Below are 20,770 nucleotides of genomic sequence, written 5' to 3' on the forward strand. Positions count from 1 at the left end.
CTTGAACTTGAGTAAAATGATCGAGGACGTTGTGGATCGTATCACCAAACTGGCTCATGTTCCCTGACGTGATCTTACTGCAGACTGGATCTCTGGTACCTTCAGCTCCTGGTTGCCCTCTGGTTCAGCACTGAATATCATCTTGCTGGTTGCCCTGTCTTCTCTGCTCCTTTGCTGCCTGCCCTGTGTGGTCCCCATAGCCATAAAGCTGCTCCACTGAACTATGGACTCTGCTGTCAAACGTTCCACTGCTGCATTGGCCCTCTCCCAGTATCGTCCCTTACCCACTGGGGACCCCGACTTTCCTGACCCCTAACTTTATTTTGTCAGGCTTGGCTCCTTAGGTACGCCAGCCTGAAAGGGGGGAATGTAGGGTCATGAAATGGTTAACTGTTGTTTAAAATATTGCTCTGGTCTACATAGCTGAAAACAGTGTATAAACTATTCACTTCATCTGCCTAAAATGTATGTCCCTACCTTACCACATTGTAAGCTGAATAGATAAGAGTTTGAGCCATGATGTACCCTGCCCTTCTGTACATTTAACTGTAAGAGTTAGATAAGTGTCCTGCTAGTGTGAGCTTAGAACCAATGAGTGTTAAGAAAAGTAACACGTGAAAAGCTTTTTCTAGAATTCAGTTGTATAGCCAGAAAAATGAATAAATATCTCTGTAACTTCCTGGTTTCGGCACTTCTGAGCCAGCTTGGAGCTCAGGGGTCCAGCATGCATGCTGTGAATAAAACTTGTACTTTCTTCACGCCTCTGACATTGTGTGTCCAAGTGACCTTTCAACTGATGAGGGAAGGAGGTAAAGGAGGGTCGGATCGGGTTGGGGGGGGCACTCGGGATGATGATGAGGCTGCTGCTGCCAGCGAATCCAGCAAGGGTAAGGCCCCAAAGCACAGCACTGGCGGGCCCCCCCTGACCATTTTTGGCCCTAGGCCTGTGCCTACTGGGCCTATCCTTTAATCCGGCCCTGCTCCACCCCCCCCCCATATGCCCTGACATCTCTCTCTTCCACTCCATGGTATGGTATCTTCTTTCCCTCCCTCCCATGGTCTTTGCATCTCTTTCCTCCTTTTCCTGATCTTCCTTCTCCCTCCTTCCTTCTCTCTCCTCAATTGGGTGCAGCAGCATTTCTCTTCCCCCTCCCCCCATTGGGTACAGCAGTATTATCAGCATTTCTCTTCCCACCCCCCAGTTGGGTACAGCAGAAGCAGCATTTCTCTTCACTCTCCCCCCTAATTGGGTACAGCAGCTTTTCTCCTCCCATTCACCCTCTCCTCCTCCCCCCCCCCCGTCTCACACACCCGGCATATTCGCTACAGACAAAGGCAAGTTGCAAGTTTCCCTTCGTCGCTGACCTATCTCCCAAAGGTCAGCGACAGAGGGAAGCTTACAACTTGTTACTCTTGCTTACTTCGGGCCTTTCTCGTTGCCGGGTCCTGCCTTCGCGAAAACAGAAAGTAAGCAGGACCCGGCAGCGAGAAAGGCCTGAAGTAAGCAAGAGCAAGTAATCTTCCCTCCGTGGCTGGCCTATCTCCCGCATGCTCCGGTGCTCTAATGGTCCGTGCCAGCTTCTCTTCCCTACCCCCCCCCCCCCCCCCCCCGACGTAAACTTCCGGTTTCGGAGGGAAGCCGGGTTCGAGTTGCTTGCTGGGTTTTGTTCTAAGTCTGGCGGGAGTCTTTCGGCGGCTCTTCACACTGCGCTTTAAGCAGTGGCGGCAGCAGGATTCGTCAGATGACAGCTTGGCGGGCATCTAAATTTGCTGGGCGGAGCGCCCGGCTGAAAAGCGCTGGGGAGAACACTGTGTATTGGAAAGGTTCTTCCAATTAAGTAATATAATTTGTAGAGCAAGAGTACACATAATACGAAAAAGTTTAAGGCCACCATGTGTCAGAGGAAGAGACTCATCCAAACAGCCAAAAATGATTTGTCAATTAGTAATTTTTGTTAAGATGGTGAAAGGTCACTTTGGTCAGTCACAAAACTTAGAGACTTGAAGAAAGCGACAGGTATATTTTATTCAGCATATGCGGACCCCTGAGCCCTAAGCAGGTAGCTTCAGAAGTGCCAAAACCAGGAAGTTGCCAGAGATATTTATTCATTTTTCTGGCTATACAATTGAATTCTAGAAAAAAATTTTCACGTGTTACTTTTCTTAACAATCATTGGTCCTAAGTTTACACTAGCAGGTCACTTATCTAAGCCCTGCAGTCTTTCTGTTACATGTCCAGGAGGGCGGAATACAATATCATGTATGCTGAGATAACCATAAGAAGCTAAAATGCCCAAGCCAAAACACCCAGTATAGGCAGGCTAGAACATGAGATAAGCTAGGTCTGGAGCTAAACATAATTCAGCATTTTATTAAAGAGAAAACTTAATTTAAAACTCAGGAAAACCAGTCCCAGACTCCTTCAATGGAAAGCACATCTGATATGGTATCGCATGTGCATGTCCAAAAATTTTTAAGGAGAGCCCAATTTAGTAACATATGATCGTGCCTAAGTCTCTGCCCACAGGAGGGGCCTAAGGCTACTGGGCTGATTCCGGTTGGCCCAGGCGCCTCAGGCCCAACCTGTGGGTGGGGTTTGAGGCGCCTGGGCCAATCAGGCCCTAAGGACAGCCATTCCTGCAGGACGGATGGGCTTGGCACCCGTCCATCCGGACATCGTTTAAAGGTACGGGGAGGGGGATTGGGGAGGGTCGAGGGGTTCGGCAGGGGGGGGTGTCTCATGGGTCGGCAGGAGGGGTGATTGAGGGTTCAGGGGGGCGTATGTGGGAGGGGGAGTGCGTTTAGGGCAGGAGGGCCTGGGATCCCTCCTGCCCGTATCTTAGTGGGGGTGGGGGGTAGGGGGTTTGCCTGGGCTCTCTCCTGCCCGATTGTAATCGGCGGGAGGGGGGGGGGGGGGTGCCGCCGGGCAGAAGGGCTTGTGCTTCCTCCTGCCCGATCATAATCGGCGGGTGGGGTGCTGCCGGGCAGGAGGGCTTGGGCTCCCTCTTGCCCGATCGTAGTCGAGGAGGAGGGCTGATCGCTGCAGGAGAGATGGCTCATCTCTCCTGCCGCGACGGTGATCTCCCACCCCCTCCAAACCGCGGCACTTTGGGGTGAGGATCGCCAGTAGGGGAGATGCCCTGCCGCGATGCTCACCCTGAAGTGCTGTGGTTCGGAGGGGGGTGGTTGCTGGGGCCACTGAGCTGCAGCGGTCAGCTTAGCAGCCTCTTTTTCGGCACTTATACCTGTTTTGACTTGGTCAAAATCAAAACATTTAAGTGCTGACTAGATAACCTGCCTAAACTTTTGGTTATACCTGCTGTACGCCTAGGTGTAGGCCAGCCCACCTCTTGCCATTTCCACTCCTCTGAAAACGCCTCTTTTTGTTTTATGCGTTCAGAGGCAGGGGAAAGGCCTAAGCTGGTTTTAGATACATCTAAAACCAGCTTTGATTATGGGTACTTGGACGATCAGACTTTTTGATTGTCCAGGTAACCATTTAGGCCACTTTTTAGATGTGGGTTTTTTTTTTAAGTTTCAAGTTTATTGACTTTTAATATACCAACCATCAACAAGTATCTGGCCGGTTTACAATAATAATTTTAAAAAAAGATAAATATATTAAAAAAATAATGAAAGTGCACACCAAAGACATTAACTAGACAGACTTGAAGGTGAGGGAGAGTTACATGTTAAAGGATGGGGGGAGAGTTACATGTTAAAAGAAGAAAGGAGAGAGGGAAGAGGGTAAAACATATAGGGTGGGATCGCTTTATAAAAGAGGTTGGCTGAATATGAAAAGAAGAAAAAGATGAAGAATGAAAGAAAAGGGAGAAAAAGAAAAAAAAAATATATATATATATATAAAAGGGAAAATCTAAACACAGGAAAAGGCGTCGCTAAATAAGAAAGTCTTCAGGCTTATCTTAAATTTATCAAGTTGATGTTCGGATCGGAGTAGCTGTGGCAGAGCATTCCACAAAGTTGGAGCTACTACTGCAAAGTTTATTTTCCTAGTGTAGAAGAAATCTTTTATAGAAGGAATTGACAAGAGTTTCTGATCGGCTGACCTCAGTAGACGTATTGAGCGTTGTGGGATGAGGAGCTCGTCTAGGTATGAAGGCAGGTGAGAAAGTCTGATTTTAAAAGTGAGCAGAATGGTTTTATAAGTGATACGGTGTGTAATGGGGAGCCAGTGTGCTTCCTTCAAAAGAGGGGTAACATGGTCAAATTTACCGGTTTTATAGATGAGTTTTATTGCTGTGTTTTGAATTAATTGTAAGCGTCAAATTTCTTTTTGAGGAAGTCCATTATAAAGGGAGTTACAATAATCAAGGTGAGAAATGACTAGATAATGAATTAGAATTTTGATTGCATCTGTCTCTAGAATCGAAGTTAGAGAGCGGATAAGGCGAAGTTTGAAGAAGCAAATTTTAGCAACCGAGCTGATGTGATCGTGGAAAGTGAGATCTTTATCGATAGTAACTCCTAGTAATTTTATTTTTGATTCTATTTTTATAGGAATGGATTTTATGGAAATTTTTCCTGCAAGAGTCTCACTGTTGTTGATTGGGAATAGGAGACCACAGGATTTGTCAATATTGAGGGAGAGTTTGTTTGTGTAAAGCCAGTCGTTAATTGTATCCAGTTTATTGTTGATAATGTTTATTTCTAAGATGTTTGAGGTGTTGATAGGGTGAAGGAGTTGTATGTCATCTGCATAGGCGAAGATCTTGAATCCGATAGACTGTGCTAGGGTAAGAAGAGGTGATAGAAAGATATTGAATAATAGAGGAGATAGAATGGAGCCTTGCGGGACACCATAGGTTTGTGAAATGGAAGTAGAAGTTTCATTCTTTACATGAACTTTAAAACAGCGTTCATTAAAGTACGAAACAAACCATGAAAGAGCCTGTGACGCCGCAATCTTTAAGTCGGTTGAGGAGGAGAGAATAGTCAATGGTGTCGAAGGCTGCAGATAGGTCAAGAGAGACAAGGAGAACAGATTTTTGATGATCATGATAGTAATGTATAGTAGAGACTAGACCTAATAGTGAGAATTCAGTTGAATGTGAAGAGCGAAAGCCAGTTTGACATGGATGTAAGGCATGGGTATTGTCGATGAATTCGGTAAGTTGATTATGAATGATTTTTTCAGTTAGTTTCAGTTAGTATGAGCCCCATATTGTTTCTCAGGCCAAATATGCCAACTTTCATTTTCACCCTTAATTTCTGAGTTTATTATTATCTTTAAACTTTTAAATTCCATTCTAAGAATAGGAGCATTTCACTGGAGTCTTATATCTTCTGGTGCAACTAGGTATTGAAGCTACTTTATAATTCTGAGTTTCTTTTACTTTTATAATTGCTAGAACAACACCTTGCAGATATTCTACTTTGATATATTTTTATACAAAGCAACTAATAAAAGCTTTTTTTTTCTATGTTGTTACTCTGGACAGGCTTTGGGAACTATCACTACAGTCCCAATCAAAGTTCCTCAGGTCAGCTCCTTGCAGAGGTTGGCAGGACATGGACCCACAGTGCTACCTCAGGTAAGACAAATACCATATATACTCGAATATAAGTTGATCTGAATATAATTCGATACCCCCATTTTCCCCTCCAAAAGGAGGAAAAATGGTTGACTTGAATAGAAGTTGGGCGGCTTAATATTCAAGTGCCCTGTCAGGCTCTGCACCCAGCCCCCTCCCTGCTAGGCTCTGCATCCAGCCCCCTTTCTTCCTTCCTTCCCTGCCTCCCCTGTCAGGCTCTGTGCCCAGCCCCCTTCCTTCCTTCCCTCCCTCCTCCCCAGGTCAGACTCTGCACCCAGCTCCCTTCCCTCCCAGACTCTGCACCCTGTCCCCACTCCCTGCCCTGTCCATCGTACCTCCTCTGCTGATCAATGGTGGTCCAGAGGTGCAGCGGGCAGGAGCAACCTTTCCACACTCCTGCCCGGTGCTAACCCGGTCGGTCAGTGGCTGCTGAGAGTTCTGGTTTATTCAGCCACTAAGCAGCACCAAGCAGGATCATGCTTTGGTGCTGCTGCTCAGCGCTGAGCGGCTTCCTGACTGGCTCCCGCAAATTCTCAAATTGTAGCGGAGGCTGATGGCAGCCTGCTAGAATCGCTGCATCACTGGGGAAACTCTGCAGGCCGTAATTAGTTTTGAAAGTAAGACCGGGAGGACAGGGGGAAGCCGGACAATAGTGGAGAGAAAGGAGAAACATACCGGCATTTGGGGAGCCCCCAGGTATAGCTATTAGAAGTATGCACCACGGAGGGAGGGGGGTCCAAAGAGAGGGGCATATGCCGGACTGAGGGTGGGGGGGGAAGGGGAAGAAATAATGGATCTTAAAACAGAAGAGAGGGAGAGAGATGGTGGTCAATGGAATGGTGGGAGGGAAAAGAAAGGGAGAGAAGTTGAACCCAACAGATAGTGTGGAGGGAGGGGGGATAGAAATACTGGATGGGGGGAGTGTTCATTAGAGAAATGCTGGACTGTGGGGATGAATACCAAAAAAAAGGAGAAATATGTGTCCTACCAGAGCTGGTGTTAGAAAGCGAATTTCAGCTACGACCTAACAGAGAGAGGAAAAGTATTTTTTGTTTGTTTATTTTGTTTACACCACAGCGCCAGCATGGGTAGGAGAGGGCAAAGGGGGTAGGGTGAATGAATAAGCTACAAATAATCCCACCAGGACGTTTGAAAAAAAACATCCAATTGGGTAGGAAAATCGAATAAAAAAAAAATCGATTCAATAGGCTAGGCTGAATTGAATTGAAAAATTTTTCCCTGAATTGAGCTGCCCTACAGGTCGCTGCTACCTGGCACTCAGGAATCCAGTTCCTCTTTGACAGCTTTGCCTAGAAAAGAACCACACAATTAGTCACCAACAAATCTCCAGCCCCCTGATCCCTGAAGAGAACGCTGAGGAAAGCAGAGAGGAAATGGGTCAAGCACCCAAACGAAGAGACTAAGACACACTGGAAAAATCTATGATCCACCATTCTAGAAGCAGAAATAGCCCACTACACACAGCTCCTACAGAGAGTCCCTAATTGATCCAGGCACCTATTCACTCTGACAAAAACCACCTCTTTCCTGCTGCCCAAGGAAGTGGGCACAATTACCCCTTAGATCTAGACAGCGAAGCTCTCTCCAACTTCTTCCAGACCAAGATTGACGATATCCATAACACACTCAACATCACCCTCAACAGGAGTCCCCCTCACACTGCTGAAACCCCATCAAGTGGAACCCTTTCCCAGCTACACCTGGTCACACATGACAAGCTTCTTGAAACATTGAAAGAGCTCAGACCCTCTAACAAAATCCTTGACCCCTGCCACTCCAGCCTCCTTATATCTATCAAAGATGGCAGAATCCATCCTCCCAATCATAAACATCTCCCTATCAATGGGGAAGGTCCCACTCAGCTGGAAATCGGCCATCATCAAGCCCACCCTGAAGAAACCAGCCCTTGACCCAAACAACTACCAATTGGTCTCTAACCTCCCTTTTGTCTCCAAACTCTTGGAATGGATAGTGCTCCACTGACTGCTCCCATTCATAGAAGAACAAGGAGCCCTAGCCCTATCCTCTTTTCAGTCTGGCTTCTGGGTAGGCCATAGCACAGAGTCAATTCTCCTTGACATCATTGCTGACAGCTGGTCAATGCTCAATAAAGGAAGCAATGCCTTATAAGTATTACTAGACCTAAGCACTGCCTTTGACACCATTGACTACCAGCTCCTACTGAACCGACTCACAAACCTCAGAATTAATAACTCTGCTCTCCAATGACTCGCCTCCTTTCTTCACCAGAGAACACAAACTGTCCTCCTAGGCCCTAACAAATATGAATCCAAACCCATCAAATACGGAGTTCCCCAGGGTGCCTTGCTGTCCCCACTCTTATTCAACCTGTACATCAGACCAGTCATTGACATTACCCATAAATACAACATTAAAATCCTCTCCTATGCTGATGACCTGCAACTGCTACTCCCACTAGATGAGAACCGATCTGCCCAGCTCACCAATCTCCTACACTTCCAGACATGAAGAACTGGATGAAGGCCAACAAACTCCAGCTGAACACCTAAGACTGAACTCCTCTAGGTCAGAAAGAAAATCACCAGCTTCACTCGCTAAACTGGGAATCCACTTCCCTAACAGCAAAGGACCAGGTACACAGCCTTGGAGTGCAACTGGATGGCCACCTGTCTTTCTCTGTTCACACTTCCTTCTATCTCTCTGTCTCCACTTCCTTCTATTACCTGCGCCAACTATGAAGGATCAAACCATACCTCTCTAAACCCGACCTAGCTCAGTTCATCTACGCTTATGTAGTCTGTAGAATGGACTACTGCAACTCCCTATTTAATGGCATAACCACAAAGGATCTCAAACATCTCCAACGAGTCCAAAATGCAACGATCCACTTCCTATATGACCTCAACTACTATGACTTCACCACACCAGCTCTCCACACAGAACACTGGGTACCTGTCAAAAAATGCTGCATATTCAAGGCCCTGGTGATAGCTCACAAAAGATTCCACAACATAACCCCACCTACATTACATTCAAGCTACACCAGTACACCCCTAACTGCCCACTCCGTTCCGAAGCAGAGAGACGATTAGGCATCCTCCCGGGAAGATCCCTCAAGATGGAAATAGCTCATAAGCGCTCCTACAGCCACTTTATTCCTCAACTATGGAACCAGCTGCCTGAACAGATTAAGATGACAGAACTCACCCATGGCATTCCGAAGAGCAGTGAAGACCTTCCTCTTCAACTAAACAAATGCCAGCAGACAGACACTTCATTGTATCACTCCTCTTATGTACACTATGTCTCATGTCCAGTCATGTCCTTGACTTACTGTTGAATGTTTAATTTACTGTGAATGTTATTTTTTGTAACCCGTTCTGAGCTTCCGGGAGGATGGGTTAGAAATTGAAATAAATAAAACACACACACTAACTTATTGGCATCCATCCAGTTCTTAATATTACTCATTACATCATTCAACCTCTATATTGCAGTCAGTAATGAACCTTTAATTGGGAAAAAAATGGAATATCATCAGCATACAATCTGTATAAAACATAAAGCTTTCCTAATAATCTACATAACGGAAGAAGGCAGAGATTAAACAAGGCTACCGAAAGAGCAGAGCCCTATGGAACCCCTGTCTTAACATCCCTACATTTTGAGACACTACCTCTTACACTGAAACCAGTGAAGAACATTCTCGCAAAAGCCACAATCAGAAAGTCTATCCAACAATATATTATGATCTAACTATCAAATGCAGTCAAGAAATACCATCAAAAATCTCTTTCCTTGATCAAAACCACAGTACAACTCATCTAGTGTTGCCACTAACAATGACTCAGTTCTATGATCTCTTTGAAAAGCATGTCTAATATATCATTCTGCTGTAGATGATTTTCCAATTGGGAATAAATAGCTTTTTCCACTATCTTCGATAAAGTTGGCAAAGTTGACAATCTGGACAGCCCCTAATTTGTAATCCTTAATTACAAGTTAAACTGTTGCAATTTTTAACTTCCTTGGGAACACACCCTCTTTCAGAATCTTCACTATCTGTGTTATCTTTAAAACTACTTCACTCCCCATACCTCTTAATAAATCAGGGCTGCAAAAATCACCAAAGGAAATAGTTAGACGGCATGATTGCAAAAACATTTCTATTTCATTTTGCCCTACCTCTTCAAACTCTTCCCATTGAATGACATTTTCTAATAACATACTTTCCTTTTTTCAGCAACTGGAATAGTATCAAGAATAGTATTCACTTTAGACTCAAAAAAATAGACCAAATTCTTCACCTGTCAAATTTTTCATAACTGTAAACAAATCCCTAGGCCGATTTAATGAATTTTTCAATTTCTTTTGATAATATTCAGATCTCTCTCTAACTATCATAGTTCTATATTCATTCAGCTTTATCAAAAAGGATTCTTTCAAATCTAGGTTTTTCTTTTTTGCCAAAACCTTTTGTAGCATCTCAACTCTCACTGCAGCTTTACTAAGCTCCCACTGAGCCACTGTCTATCATCATTCATTATTCTCACTAATTTCTCTTGTAATAGGGCTACCTTATTCATTGCCTTACTCTGAGAATCATACCAACTTTCAACTGTTTTCTTATTAGATGTAAGATCAATTGCCCTCAAAACTGGGCCCCATTGATCCCACAACACATCAGCAGTAATGGAAGGTCTTATTTTTTGCTTTTTTAAATTATTATTATTTATAATTTTCACAAATACATATCAAATATTAAACACTTGTACAGAAAGATAGATTGAGTCAATATGATTAAATGAGGTCAAAACAAAGGAAAAGAAAATTACTTAATCTATCTCAAGTCCTCAATTTGGAGATCCAAGATTAATTCAGAGTGAAAAAAGGAAAACAAAGGTTAACAAACCTATCAAGAAACTACAGTCTACTGTTGAGTGGGACTCTTACTCATTCAGATATGATGTTATATTATTTCTTTTATCTCTCAAGGCGTTTAAGAGATTTTAAAAACTGGATAACTGTGATGGTTCTAAGAAGACATAGGGGTCCTTTTATCAAGCTGCGCTAGTGGGGTTAGCGCGTCGGACATTTCATCACGCGCTAACCCCTGCGGCCGGTTAATAAACTAACACCTGCTCAATGCAGGCTTTAGCGGCTAGGCAGTTTAACCCACGGTATTACGCACGTTAAACCCCTACTGCAGCTTGATAAAAGGACCCAATACTTAGAGACTGATATCTAATCACACACTTGCAAGGAAATCTTAAGTGGAAAACACCTCCTATCTTGGTCACTGCTGGTCTCAAAATCAAGAACTGTCGTCTTCTTTTTTGTGTCTCCCTTGAGACATCAAGAAATATCTGGATTTTATGTCCCAAAAACTCCTTAGATCTATTCTGAAAGAACATCCTTAAAATCCTTTCTTTATCCGGTAAAAGAGCTACCATCAGCAAAAGTGTAGCAAGAGAAGTGAGAGAAGCATCAGATGTCTCCAATAAACTGGAATGTCTCCACAGATGGCACAAATTTTAGTAATAAATGTGCAATGGGGGTTTACACTACAATCTTAACACTCTCCGCCGATGCTAAATTTGTAAAACAGCACTATCCGTGTGCGTTAACTATATATCTCACGCTTCAATATTGTGCTTCAACTACATATACATATTTATATATACGAATGTGGCCTCAGGTATACCTCCTCCACCCTTGACCAAATGTTAAGTCTGGTGGAAAACTTGGTGTGTCGGTATCCTCATTGGCCTACATTCTCTTCACCTCACTTTTATTAATTATATATTTTATAGTTTTGTATTAATTTATTACTTTAGAAGTTATTAAAAAGTGTTCATTAATCTTTATGATGAATATAATACTTAACTTGGATTCATCATACTCATGCTCATGGGATTAATCGATCCGACATGTTTCGCAACGAGTTGCTTTTTCAAGGATCTTTCCCAGAGCCGCTATGTCTCCACCTTACTCTAACTTACAGTTACTTACTGTCTATTGTGTGTTAGAATGTACAGCGCTGCGTATGCCTTTCAGCGCTATAGAAATAATAAATAGTAGTAGTAGTAGTATTAAACTACGCTAGCTGTTTTTAGTGTGGGTAGCTGCGCTGCTCCCGACGCTCATAGAGTTTATAAGGCATGTAACTAATGGGCAGATAAGATGGACCATTCAGGTCTTCATCTGCTGTCATTTACTACGTTACTAAATAAAAATTAACTGCTCTATATTGAGCTGGTGATGGTCAGTGGTTTATTTAGCATTGACTTTTCCTGGTTAGATTAGACACAGATATTCAGTGCTAGATTATGTCCAGGCACTGGTACTGAATATCCAGGTATGACCAAACATGTGCTGGCTACCTGGACTTGTGTGGGCCCTGGATAATATTCATTCGGGACCCATATAAAATATTTATGGAGGTCCCAGCTTAATATCAGCCGACTTTCATAAGGGGATCACCAATTTCAATTCCCCCTAAAGAAAAGTGTCTCCTTCCTGCCCCTACCACAAAGAACAGTTCTTCCTTCAGGTTTCAAGTTTATTTAATTTCTGATATACCACCAAGTGGCAGATGAAATTTAATGTGGACAAATGCAAAGTAATGCACATTGGGAAAATTACAGTCACTGAATGCTAGGGTCCACCTTGGAGGTTAGCGCCCAAGAAAAGGATCTGGATGTCATCGTAGACAATACGATTAAACCTTCTACCCAATGTGTGGCGGCGGCCAAAAAAGCAAACAGATGCTAGGAATTATTTTCAAAGGGGTAGTTAACAAGACTAAGAATGTTATAATGCCTCTGTATCGCTCCATGGTGCAACCTCACCTGGAGTATTGTGTTCAGTTCTGGTCTCCTTATCTCAAGAAAGATATAGCGATGCTATAAAAGGTTCAAAGAAGAGCGACCAAGATGATAAAGGGGATGGAACTCCTCTCGTATGAGGAAAGAGTAAAAAAGTTAGGGCTCTTCAGCATGGAAAGAGACGGCTGAGGGGAGATATGATTGAAGTCTACAAAATCCTGAGTGGAGTAGAATGGTTACAAGTGGATTGATTTTTCGCAGGCTAGTGGGTGTGAGTTGCCAGGATAGCGAGCAATGCCCAATGTTCTGTTGCCGACCGTTACAATTGGGGCCTTTGGAGCCATGACTCCCTTAGTTCTGGCCGAAGTTATTTTTAAGTTCTAAGCCGCGGCAGCAGCTTCTCTCATGATCCCTGCCTGCGTCGGAAGCCTTCTCCGATGCAGGTGCGGCTCGTGAGAGGAGCCGCGTCGGCGGCTTAGAACTTAAAAATAACTTAGGTCAGAACAAAAAGAATGTCACCGAGTGGTTCGAAAAGCCAAAAGAGAGTATGAAGAGAGGCTAGCCAGGGAAGCAAAAAATTTCAAACCGTTCTTTAGATATGTTAAAGGGAAGCAACCGGCTAGGGAGGATGTGGGACCGCTGGACGATGGTGACAAGAAGGGAGTGGTGAAGGAGGAGAAAGAAGTGGCAGAAAGACTTAACGCGTTCTTTTCATCTGTATTTACAAACGAAGACACATCCAACATTCCGGAACCTGAACAATTCTTCAATGGAAATCAGGCAGAAAAATTAACAACCATGGAAGTGAGCCTTGAAGATGTACACAGGCAGATAGATAAATTAAAAACAGACAAATCCCCGGGTCCGGACGGAATCCATCCAAGGGTTCTGAAGGAATTAAAGGAGGAGATAGCGGAACTACTGCAGCAAATTTGCAATCTATCCCTGAAAACAGGCGTGATCCCGGAGGACTGGAAGATAGCCAATGTTACGCCCATCTTTAAAAAGGGGTCAAAAGGTGACCCAGGAAATTACAGACCGGTGAGTCTGACCTCGGTACCGGGGAAAATGGCAGAAACACTGATAAAAGAAAAAATTGATGAACATTTTGAAAGAAACGAACTTCTGATAAACAGCCAACACGGTTTCTGCAAGGGAAGATCTTGCCTAACTAACTTATTGCACTTCTTCGAAGGAATTAACAAACGGATGGACAATGGAGACCCCATAGACATCATATATCTTGATTTCCAAAAAGCCTTTGACAAGGTGCCCCATGAACGCCTACTCCGGAAACTGAAGAACCATGGGGTGGAAGGAGATGTACATAGATGGATCAGAAGCTGGTTGGCGGGTAGCAGACAGAGGGTGGGAGTGAAGGGCCACTACTCGGACTGGAGGAAGGTCACGAGTGGGGTCCCGCAGGGCTCAGTACTAGGGCCGCTGCTATTTAATGTATTCATAAATGATCTGGAAACAGGGACGAAGTGTGAGATAATAAAATTTGCAGATGACACTAAACTATTTAGTAGAGCTCGGACTAAAGAAGACTGTGAAAAACTGCAAAGGGACTTGAACAAACTAGGGGAATGGGCAACGAGATGGCAGATGAAGTTCAATGTTGAGAAATGTAAAGTATTACATGTGGGAAACAGAAACCCGAGGTACAACTATACGATGGGAGGGATGTTTTTAAATGAGAGTACCCAAGAAAGGGACCTGGGGGTGATCGTGGACTTGACAATGAAGCCGTCGGCACAGTGCGCAGCGGCTGCTAAGAAGGCAAATAGAATGCTAGGCATCATCAAAAAGGGTATTACAACCAGAACGAAAGAAGTTATCTTACCATTGTATCGAGCGATGGTGCGTCCGCATCTGGAGTACTGCGTCCAATATTGGTCGCCGTACCTTAAGAAGGATATGGCGATACTCGAGAGGGTTCAGAGGAGAGCCACACGTCTGATAAAAGGGATGGAAAACCTTTCATACGCTGAGAGATTGGAAAAACTGGGACTTTTTTCCCTGGAGAAGAGAAGACTTAGAGGGGATATGATAGAGACTTACAAGATCATGAAGGGCATAGAGAGAGTAGAGAGGGACAGATTCTTCACACTTTCAAAAAATAAAAGAACAAGAGGGCATTCAGAAAAGTTGAAAGGGGACAGATTCAGAACGAATGCTAGGAAGTTCTTCTTTACCCAGCGTGTGGTGGACACCTGGAATGCGCTTCCAGAGGGCGTGATAGGGCAGAGTACGGTACTGGGGTTCAAGAGGGAATTGGACAACTTTCTGCTGGAAAAGGGAATAGAGGGGTATAGATAGAGGATTACTGCACAGGTCCTAGACCTGTTGGGCCACCGCGTGAGCGGACTGCTGGGCACGATGGACCTCAGGTCTGACCCAGTAGAGGCATTTCTTATGTTCTTAACATTACCTTGGGTTCCGCGAGTGTGGTACAATTTTTCCTGGTCTCTGATCGGGTCCTGTTTGGTCTGCCACTGCCTGGAGGAGCTGAAGAGCAGGGAGGCCCGCGTACAGATTCTCTGCCGGCCACTGTCATAGCTAGGCGCGCATGCGCACTCCTGCAGCCACAGACCTACGGATCATGGAAGCACGCAGTTAAGAGTGCACATGCGTGGCTAGGGTTTTATTATATAGGAGTATTATTATTGTTGTCAGTATACACCATTAGTCACTCAACATTGCAAATCAGAATTTCTCCTATTTTTACCCTGGATTTTCAGTTCCAAACAAAAACATGCTTTATATAAACTCAAAAAGAAAAATACTCCAGTGGTTAGTCCAAACCACAATTCCCACAATGCTCTTCATTCACCTTACTTGGTTTAGGCCAGGGCCCATGAACCGCATGCGGCCCAACAAGGAATTTCATGTGGCCCAGCTTCTCCCTCCCTTCTGTGCCTCCCTCCAGCGCTCTCTTCCTTCTGTGCCTCTTTAAGAGTATTTATTTTCTGGCCTAGCTCCCTTGCTGCAATTGTCCGCGGACGGCATCGGCTCCTCGTGTGCGATCTGTGGCTGTGTTAGAAGTGTTCCCTCTGATGTCAAGACATCAGAGAGAAGGCTTCTGAATCAGCCGAGAATCGTGCGTGAGGAGCCAATGCCACCCACGGACGACGGCAGCAAGGGAGCCAGCCATAAAATAAATACTCTTCAAGAGGCACAGAAGGAAGAGAATGCTTCCAACACAGGCATGGATTGCTGATGGCCATAAAATAAATGCTTTCAGCATAACCTTGGATCAAGGGAGCTGGCCAGAAGGTAAATACCTGCCGGAGGGAGGCACAGGAGGGAGGGAGAAGGTCCTGTTGGGACTCGAGAGGGAGGGAGCACAAACTTTGGACAAATGATGAAGGAAGGAGGGAGGGAGGGAGGGCGCATGAGCCATAGGATTGAAGAATGGAGGGAGTGAGGAAGGAAATAGTAAGGGAGACTTGGGTGTCTGAAAGAGGGAAAGAAATGGTGCACATGAAGAGATGAAGAAAGAGAGCTGTTGCGCAGAAAGAGGAGGGAGGGAGAAAGAGAGAGAATTATTGGACATGGTGGTGGTAGAGGATTGAGGTAGAGATGCATGGGCGCGGAGAGAAGGGGGTAAACATACTGAGCCGAGGAAACCTCCTGGACTGGTTAAAAAAAAAAAAAAAAAAGGACAGAGGGGGTGGGTATTAAAAGAAGTGCCAGATTTGGTGTGGGGGGAGAGCTTATGGGGCCAGAAACAGAGAGAGAGATGGTGGGCATTGGTCTGAAGGGAGAGAAGTTGGACTTGGGGTGGGAGGAGGATGAGGGAAAGAGATACTTGAAGGGAGAACTGTTGGGAAGAGAAAGGGAAAAATGGTGGACCTGGGGGAGGGAGGGAAGCAGGCAGGGGGAGAGATGGGATGAGGGGCCGTTGGGAAGAGAAAGGGAGAGAAATTGGATCTGTGGGAGGAAGGGAGAAATGTTAGGCCTGTGGATGGAAGGCAGAGAGATGCAGCATCTCGCTTTTTTCCCTCCATTTCATTGTTCAGCATCAAGGGGGGAGGGAAGAAGAAAAACAGAAAAGAGAGGGAGCAAATTGTTGGACTATGGAGATAGAGGAGGAGAGATGGACCCATGGGAGGGCAGGAGGGAAGAGAGCTGGGATAAGAAGATGCTAGGCGATGGAAAGAAAGAGACAGGGATTTATAGCCTGACCAGTGGAGAGAGGGAGGGGGATTCTGAAAGTGGTGAGCCATGTGGATGAGGTCTAAAGGTGACAAGATGAGTGAGAGAGCAGTGAGTACAATGGTAGAAATGTGGTAATAGGAAGTAGATAGAAAGAAATAGGAGGCTGGGAAAGGAGTGAGATAGGAAATGGGAGAGCTAGGGACTGAGAGAATATAGAGAATTGAGAGGTAGCTGAACATTTAAATAGAAGAAGGGTGAGAAAAAAGGCAAGATTGAGTGGACAGAGGCAAAAAAGAAGAAAAAGTTAAGAAAGCTGAAAGGGAAAAATCAATATGTTGGAGACAGCCATAAGGAGGAAATGGAACAAGAGCAAAGAGGAGAAAAAAATGAACAGAAGACACTTGAAAGAGAATTACCGTAGTTGAAGATAGACAAAAACAGAAAGAGAAACTGGGAATGGGATCAAGATGATGGAAAAACAAAATATCCAGACAACAAGGTAGAAAAAATTGTTTTATTTTAAATTTACTAACTGGAATATGTTAGCTTTGGGATATGCGCATCACAATTATTTTTGTATTCAGTGGCATAGTCATATACAGCTGATTTAGGGGAGGGACTGGAGCTCAAAATTAGTGGATGGGCACCAAAGTTTCTCTCCACCTGAGTGCAATTTATAAATGAAGGTGCCTTTTAGGATAAGGCCCTTCCGTCAGTAGTGCAGAGACTTGAGCCAGAGACTGAAGAGATGTAAAAAGGCTTTTATTAAACAAGCATATATGCTGGATTTCTGGGCAGAACTGGCTGCATAAACAGAAGACCCCGAGAGTTTCGGACACAAATGTTATATAGGGTCCTAGCCAGTCCAAACCGGTATAACCAGCCCTGGCCAAGAGGTAAGAGCAGAGAGAAAAACAAAACCATAAATCCATCCTACAATCTATACATCAAGGCTAGCTAACAGCAGCATCCTGTTGCCTCCTGGCCGTGCCTGGCACTAAGGCAGATACATAGAACAGGCCTGCATGCATACGTGATTTCTCAGAGCAATAAAATGGAGTCACAGGTTGTTCTTTGTACTAATTATAACCCACTGATCTAAAATGGAGTTTCTTCATCTACACCGTGACCCAGCTATGTCAGCTAGCTAGGGATCCTTCATTCCCAACTTTTCTTCTGTGCGCTAGTTGACTAGCTGGGTCACGGGAGGTCAGGGCCATCTGTATCAGAGGGGGGACTGGGTGATAGGAGGAAAGGGCCAGGACTAGTGCGGTGGTACTTTTGTCAATCGTAGTCCTAATAGTACGGTTAAGGGTTTTCAATAAACATGGTAACAGGCAAGGAAGAACACAAAATATGACAGAGAATACCAGGAAAATTATGGTGAGGGCTTTAAAGAGTCCCGGTTTGGAGGCCCAATCAGTCAGTGAGTTGAGTCCAAACATATCAGCAGAAAAACCCTTCCAAGTCTGGACAGGAACGTGAGCTAATCTGGTAATCTTGTCTATGACCTCTTCAACTACAAATCCTTCATCATCCAGTTGTAGACAGCAGTTGGAAAGATTGAATTTTCCACATACCCCTCCTTCAGCGGCCAATAGATAGTCTAAGGCCAGTCGGTTCTGATAGATGGCGGTACGCATCATAGTGTTCGCTTTGGCCAGGGCTCCCAGGGCCCTAGCTGTTTCATTGGTGATAACTTCTAAGACCGCCTGCAGTCGTATGAGGCGGTTAAGCATGTAGATTGGGGTCTGGTACCCAAACATACCATCATCAGCCCAAGTAGCAGGACCGTAGACAGCAATGATTCGCTCCGGGGGCCAAGTGTCTTCCCATTTACCAATCTCCAGGCTTCTTTCAGAACGGGCCTGTTGATCGAATACTGGGACAGCCAGATGTTCTCCTTCGGATAACGGGAGGAGGAAGAAGGCTGGTTTGATAGTGCCCAGAAAACAAGTGCCAGTCCAATTTGAGGGTAGAGTGGGGTACGCCGTTTTTCCACAGATCCAGTAGTATCCTTCCGGTGCAGCCCAAGGGGCAGAAGCAGGCAGGTTGAGGTAGACATTTAATGTGGTAGCATTGCCAGTAGTATTCCATCGTCTGGGTAGATTTAACTTAGGATCCCCGGTCCAATAAGTCCAACCGAGCTGAGAGGTGCTGTTTTTCGTCCATAAGGATTGGCACTGCAGGTGTCCAACACGAGTGGTAAAGGATGGTCCGAGACGCTGTATGCAGTGTTTTGCCAGAATGGAGTTTTTCAGGGGCCAGCTGGGTGCCCCCGCAGACATAACAGTTTGTCAGATTTAAGGTGGCTCCTATGGCTTCAGTGAACTGTATGAAAAGGTTGCGGGTGGTGGCAGAGGGCACAAAGTCTTGTTGGTCAAGTTTCATATGTTCATAAAAGTCTGGGAACACAATGCTGTGTTGTTCAGGGATTCGGTGTCTCTCAACGAGTTTGATGTGCAAGACAGTACCAGGGTCCGTGCCTTTACCATATATCTGTAGGCCCACAAGATAGCGAGCTTTCCGGAAGCTATCGTCGAGATTCCATTTAAACGGCTGTAGAATAGTGAAGTTAAGTGGGTTACAGTTCTGGTGGCCACAGTCAGAGGTAGTCACCCCTTTGGATAATATGGCTCGGGTGGTGGGCAATCGGGTCATACCCCAAGTAGCCCAGGATACACATTTCCAGTAGTTACAGTAGTAGTGTTCGGAAGACCCTTCACAGTGGGACGGCTTCTGTCCCGCCAGGCACATGTATTTATCGTTGTGCATATATTCCCTCCTCCATGCTAGGGCACCACAACGTCCAAGGAAGGTGGGGTTCTGGTCCATGGCATGGCAAGCATCAAAGAGGACTGAGGCCGGGACATAGGGGATTAGTGACCAGGGTTTGTTGAATCAGGGGGCCCTGATCCCAGACTGACCTGACCTCTATCCAAGTATCCCTATTAGTTGCTCTGGGGTCGAAACAGATCTGTGAATCTCCATTATTACATATAGAATATTCAACCTTGTTATATATACATACAGGGGTCACTAGTTGACCCTTACACTCATAATTAGTTTGAAATCTAATAACATTTTCCGTTTTGCCCCCATTGTCCACTAGTGCCACACAAGGGGCACACCCAGGCGTGGGAGGGGTAGGGGACATGGACAATGTTGGCAAGATGTAAATCACAAGCAGTAAATATACAACAGAGTTCATGTTAAATATCTTGTCAGATCTCCGGATCAGACGTGCGTGATTACTCTTCCAGAGTGTGGGGCAGCCGCGTGATTTTCAGTTGAAGGTCAGTGGGCCCTTTTTCACAAATATACTCAGCAGCAGGCTTCACACGGCTGTAGTGAATCCAAGACTTGTGGCGGGACAATTTGACAGCTGTGGGAGAAGCAAGTAAGACAGTGAAAGGCCCTGTCCAAAGGGGTTTCAGCGGTTCTTTCTTCCATACTTTTAGCCACACTTGATCCCCAGGTTTGTAGAGGTGAACAGGGGTTGTAATTGGTAGCGGGGCTCTAGAAATGACCCAGTTCTGTAATTTCATAATGGTCTTTCCTAGCTGCTTTATCTCTGCGTCTGTGATAGCGTTCCCTATCTGTTCAAGAGACTCGGGGTCTAGACTGACTATCGGCGGGGGTCGGCCATACATGAGCTCAAATGGGGACAACCGATTGCGTTTACCTGGGGTACAGCGGATGCGAAATAGAACAGAAGGGATCAGTTTGGGCCATGGCAGGCGGCTTTCTTCTGCTGCTTTTCCGAGGAGGGTTTTAATAGTTCTGTTGATGCGTTCAACTTGGCCAGAGCTCTGGGGGTGATAGGCCGCATGTAATTTCCAGGTGATTTGCAGAGCCCGAGAGACAGCTTGTGTGACTTGTGATATGTAGGCAGGGCCATTATCGCTGCCAATCACTAGGGGCAGGCCATAGCGAGGGATGATGTCATGGAGTAAAGTCTTTACTATTTCCCTACTTTTTTCTGTGCGCACTGGGTAGGCCTCTGGCCACCCAGTGTGGGAATCAATGAAAACCAGGAGGTAACGGAACCCATGGGAGGGGGGCAAGTGGGTAAAATCTGTAGAGAGGACTTGCATGGGGTGTGAACCGATAGGCTGGTGACCAGGAACGGGGGGTCTGACAGAAGAGGGGTTGTGTCGGAGGCAAATGACACAGCGGAGCAGAACATGGGAGATGAGTTGAGAGAGATTTGGGATATAG

At 45.2% G+C, this 20,770-nt stretch overlaps 1 protein-coding gene across 2 annotated transcripts in view; it reads left to right on the forward strand.

Annotated features, from left to right (window-relative positions):
• Positions 1-20,770, forward strand: part of PHF21B (PHD finger protein 21B) — a 535,870-nt gene that overhangs the window by 312,250 nt on the left and 202,850 nt on the right. For both annotated transcript variants that reach the window (XR_004540159.1, XM_033952615.1), the window contains exon 5: positions 5,463-5,555. Coding sequence is in view for 1 of the 2 variants with exons in the window: in XM_033952615.1 (XP_033808506.1) it covers positions 5,463-5,555 (93 nt within the window). In the remaining variant the exon portion in view is untranslated. The remainder of the gene's footprint in view (positions 1-5,462; positions 5,556-20,770) is intronic.

This window comes from Geotrypetes seraphini, chromosome 7, assembly GCF_902459505.1.
Source record: "Geotrypetes seraphini chromosome 7, aGeoSer1.1, whole genome shotgun sequence".
In the NCBI taxonomy this organism is placed as follows: domain Eukaryota; kingdom Metazoa; phylum Chordata; class Amphibia; order Gymnophiona; family Dermophiidae; genus Geotrypetes; species Geotrypetes seraphini.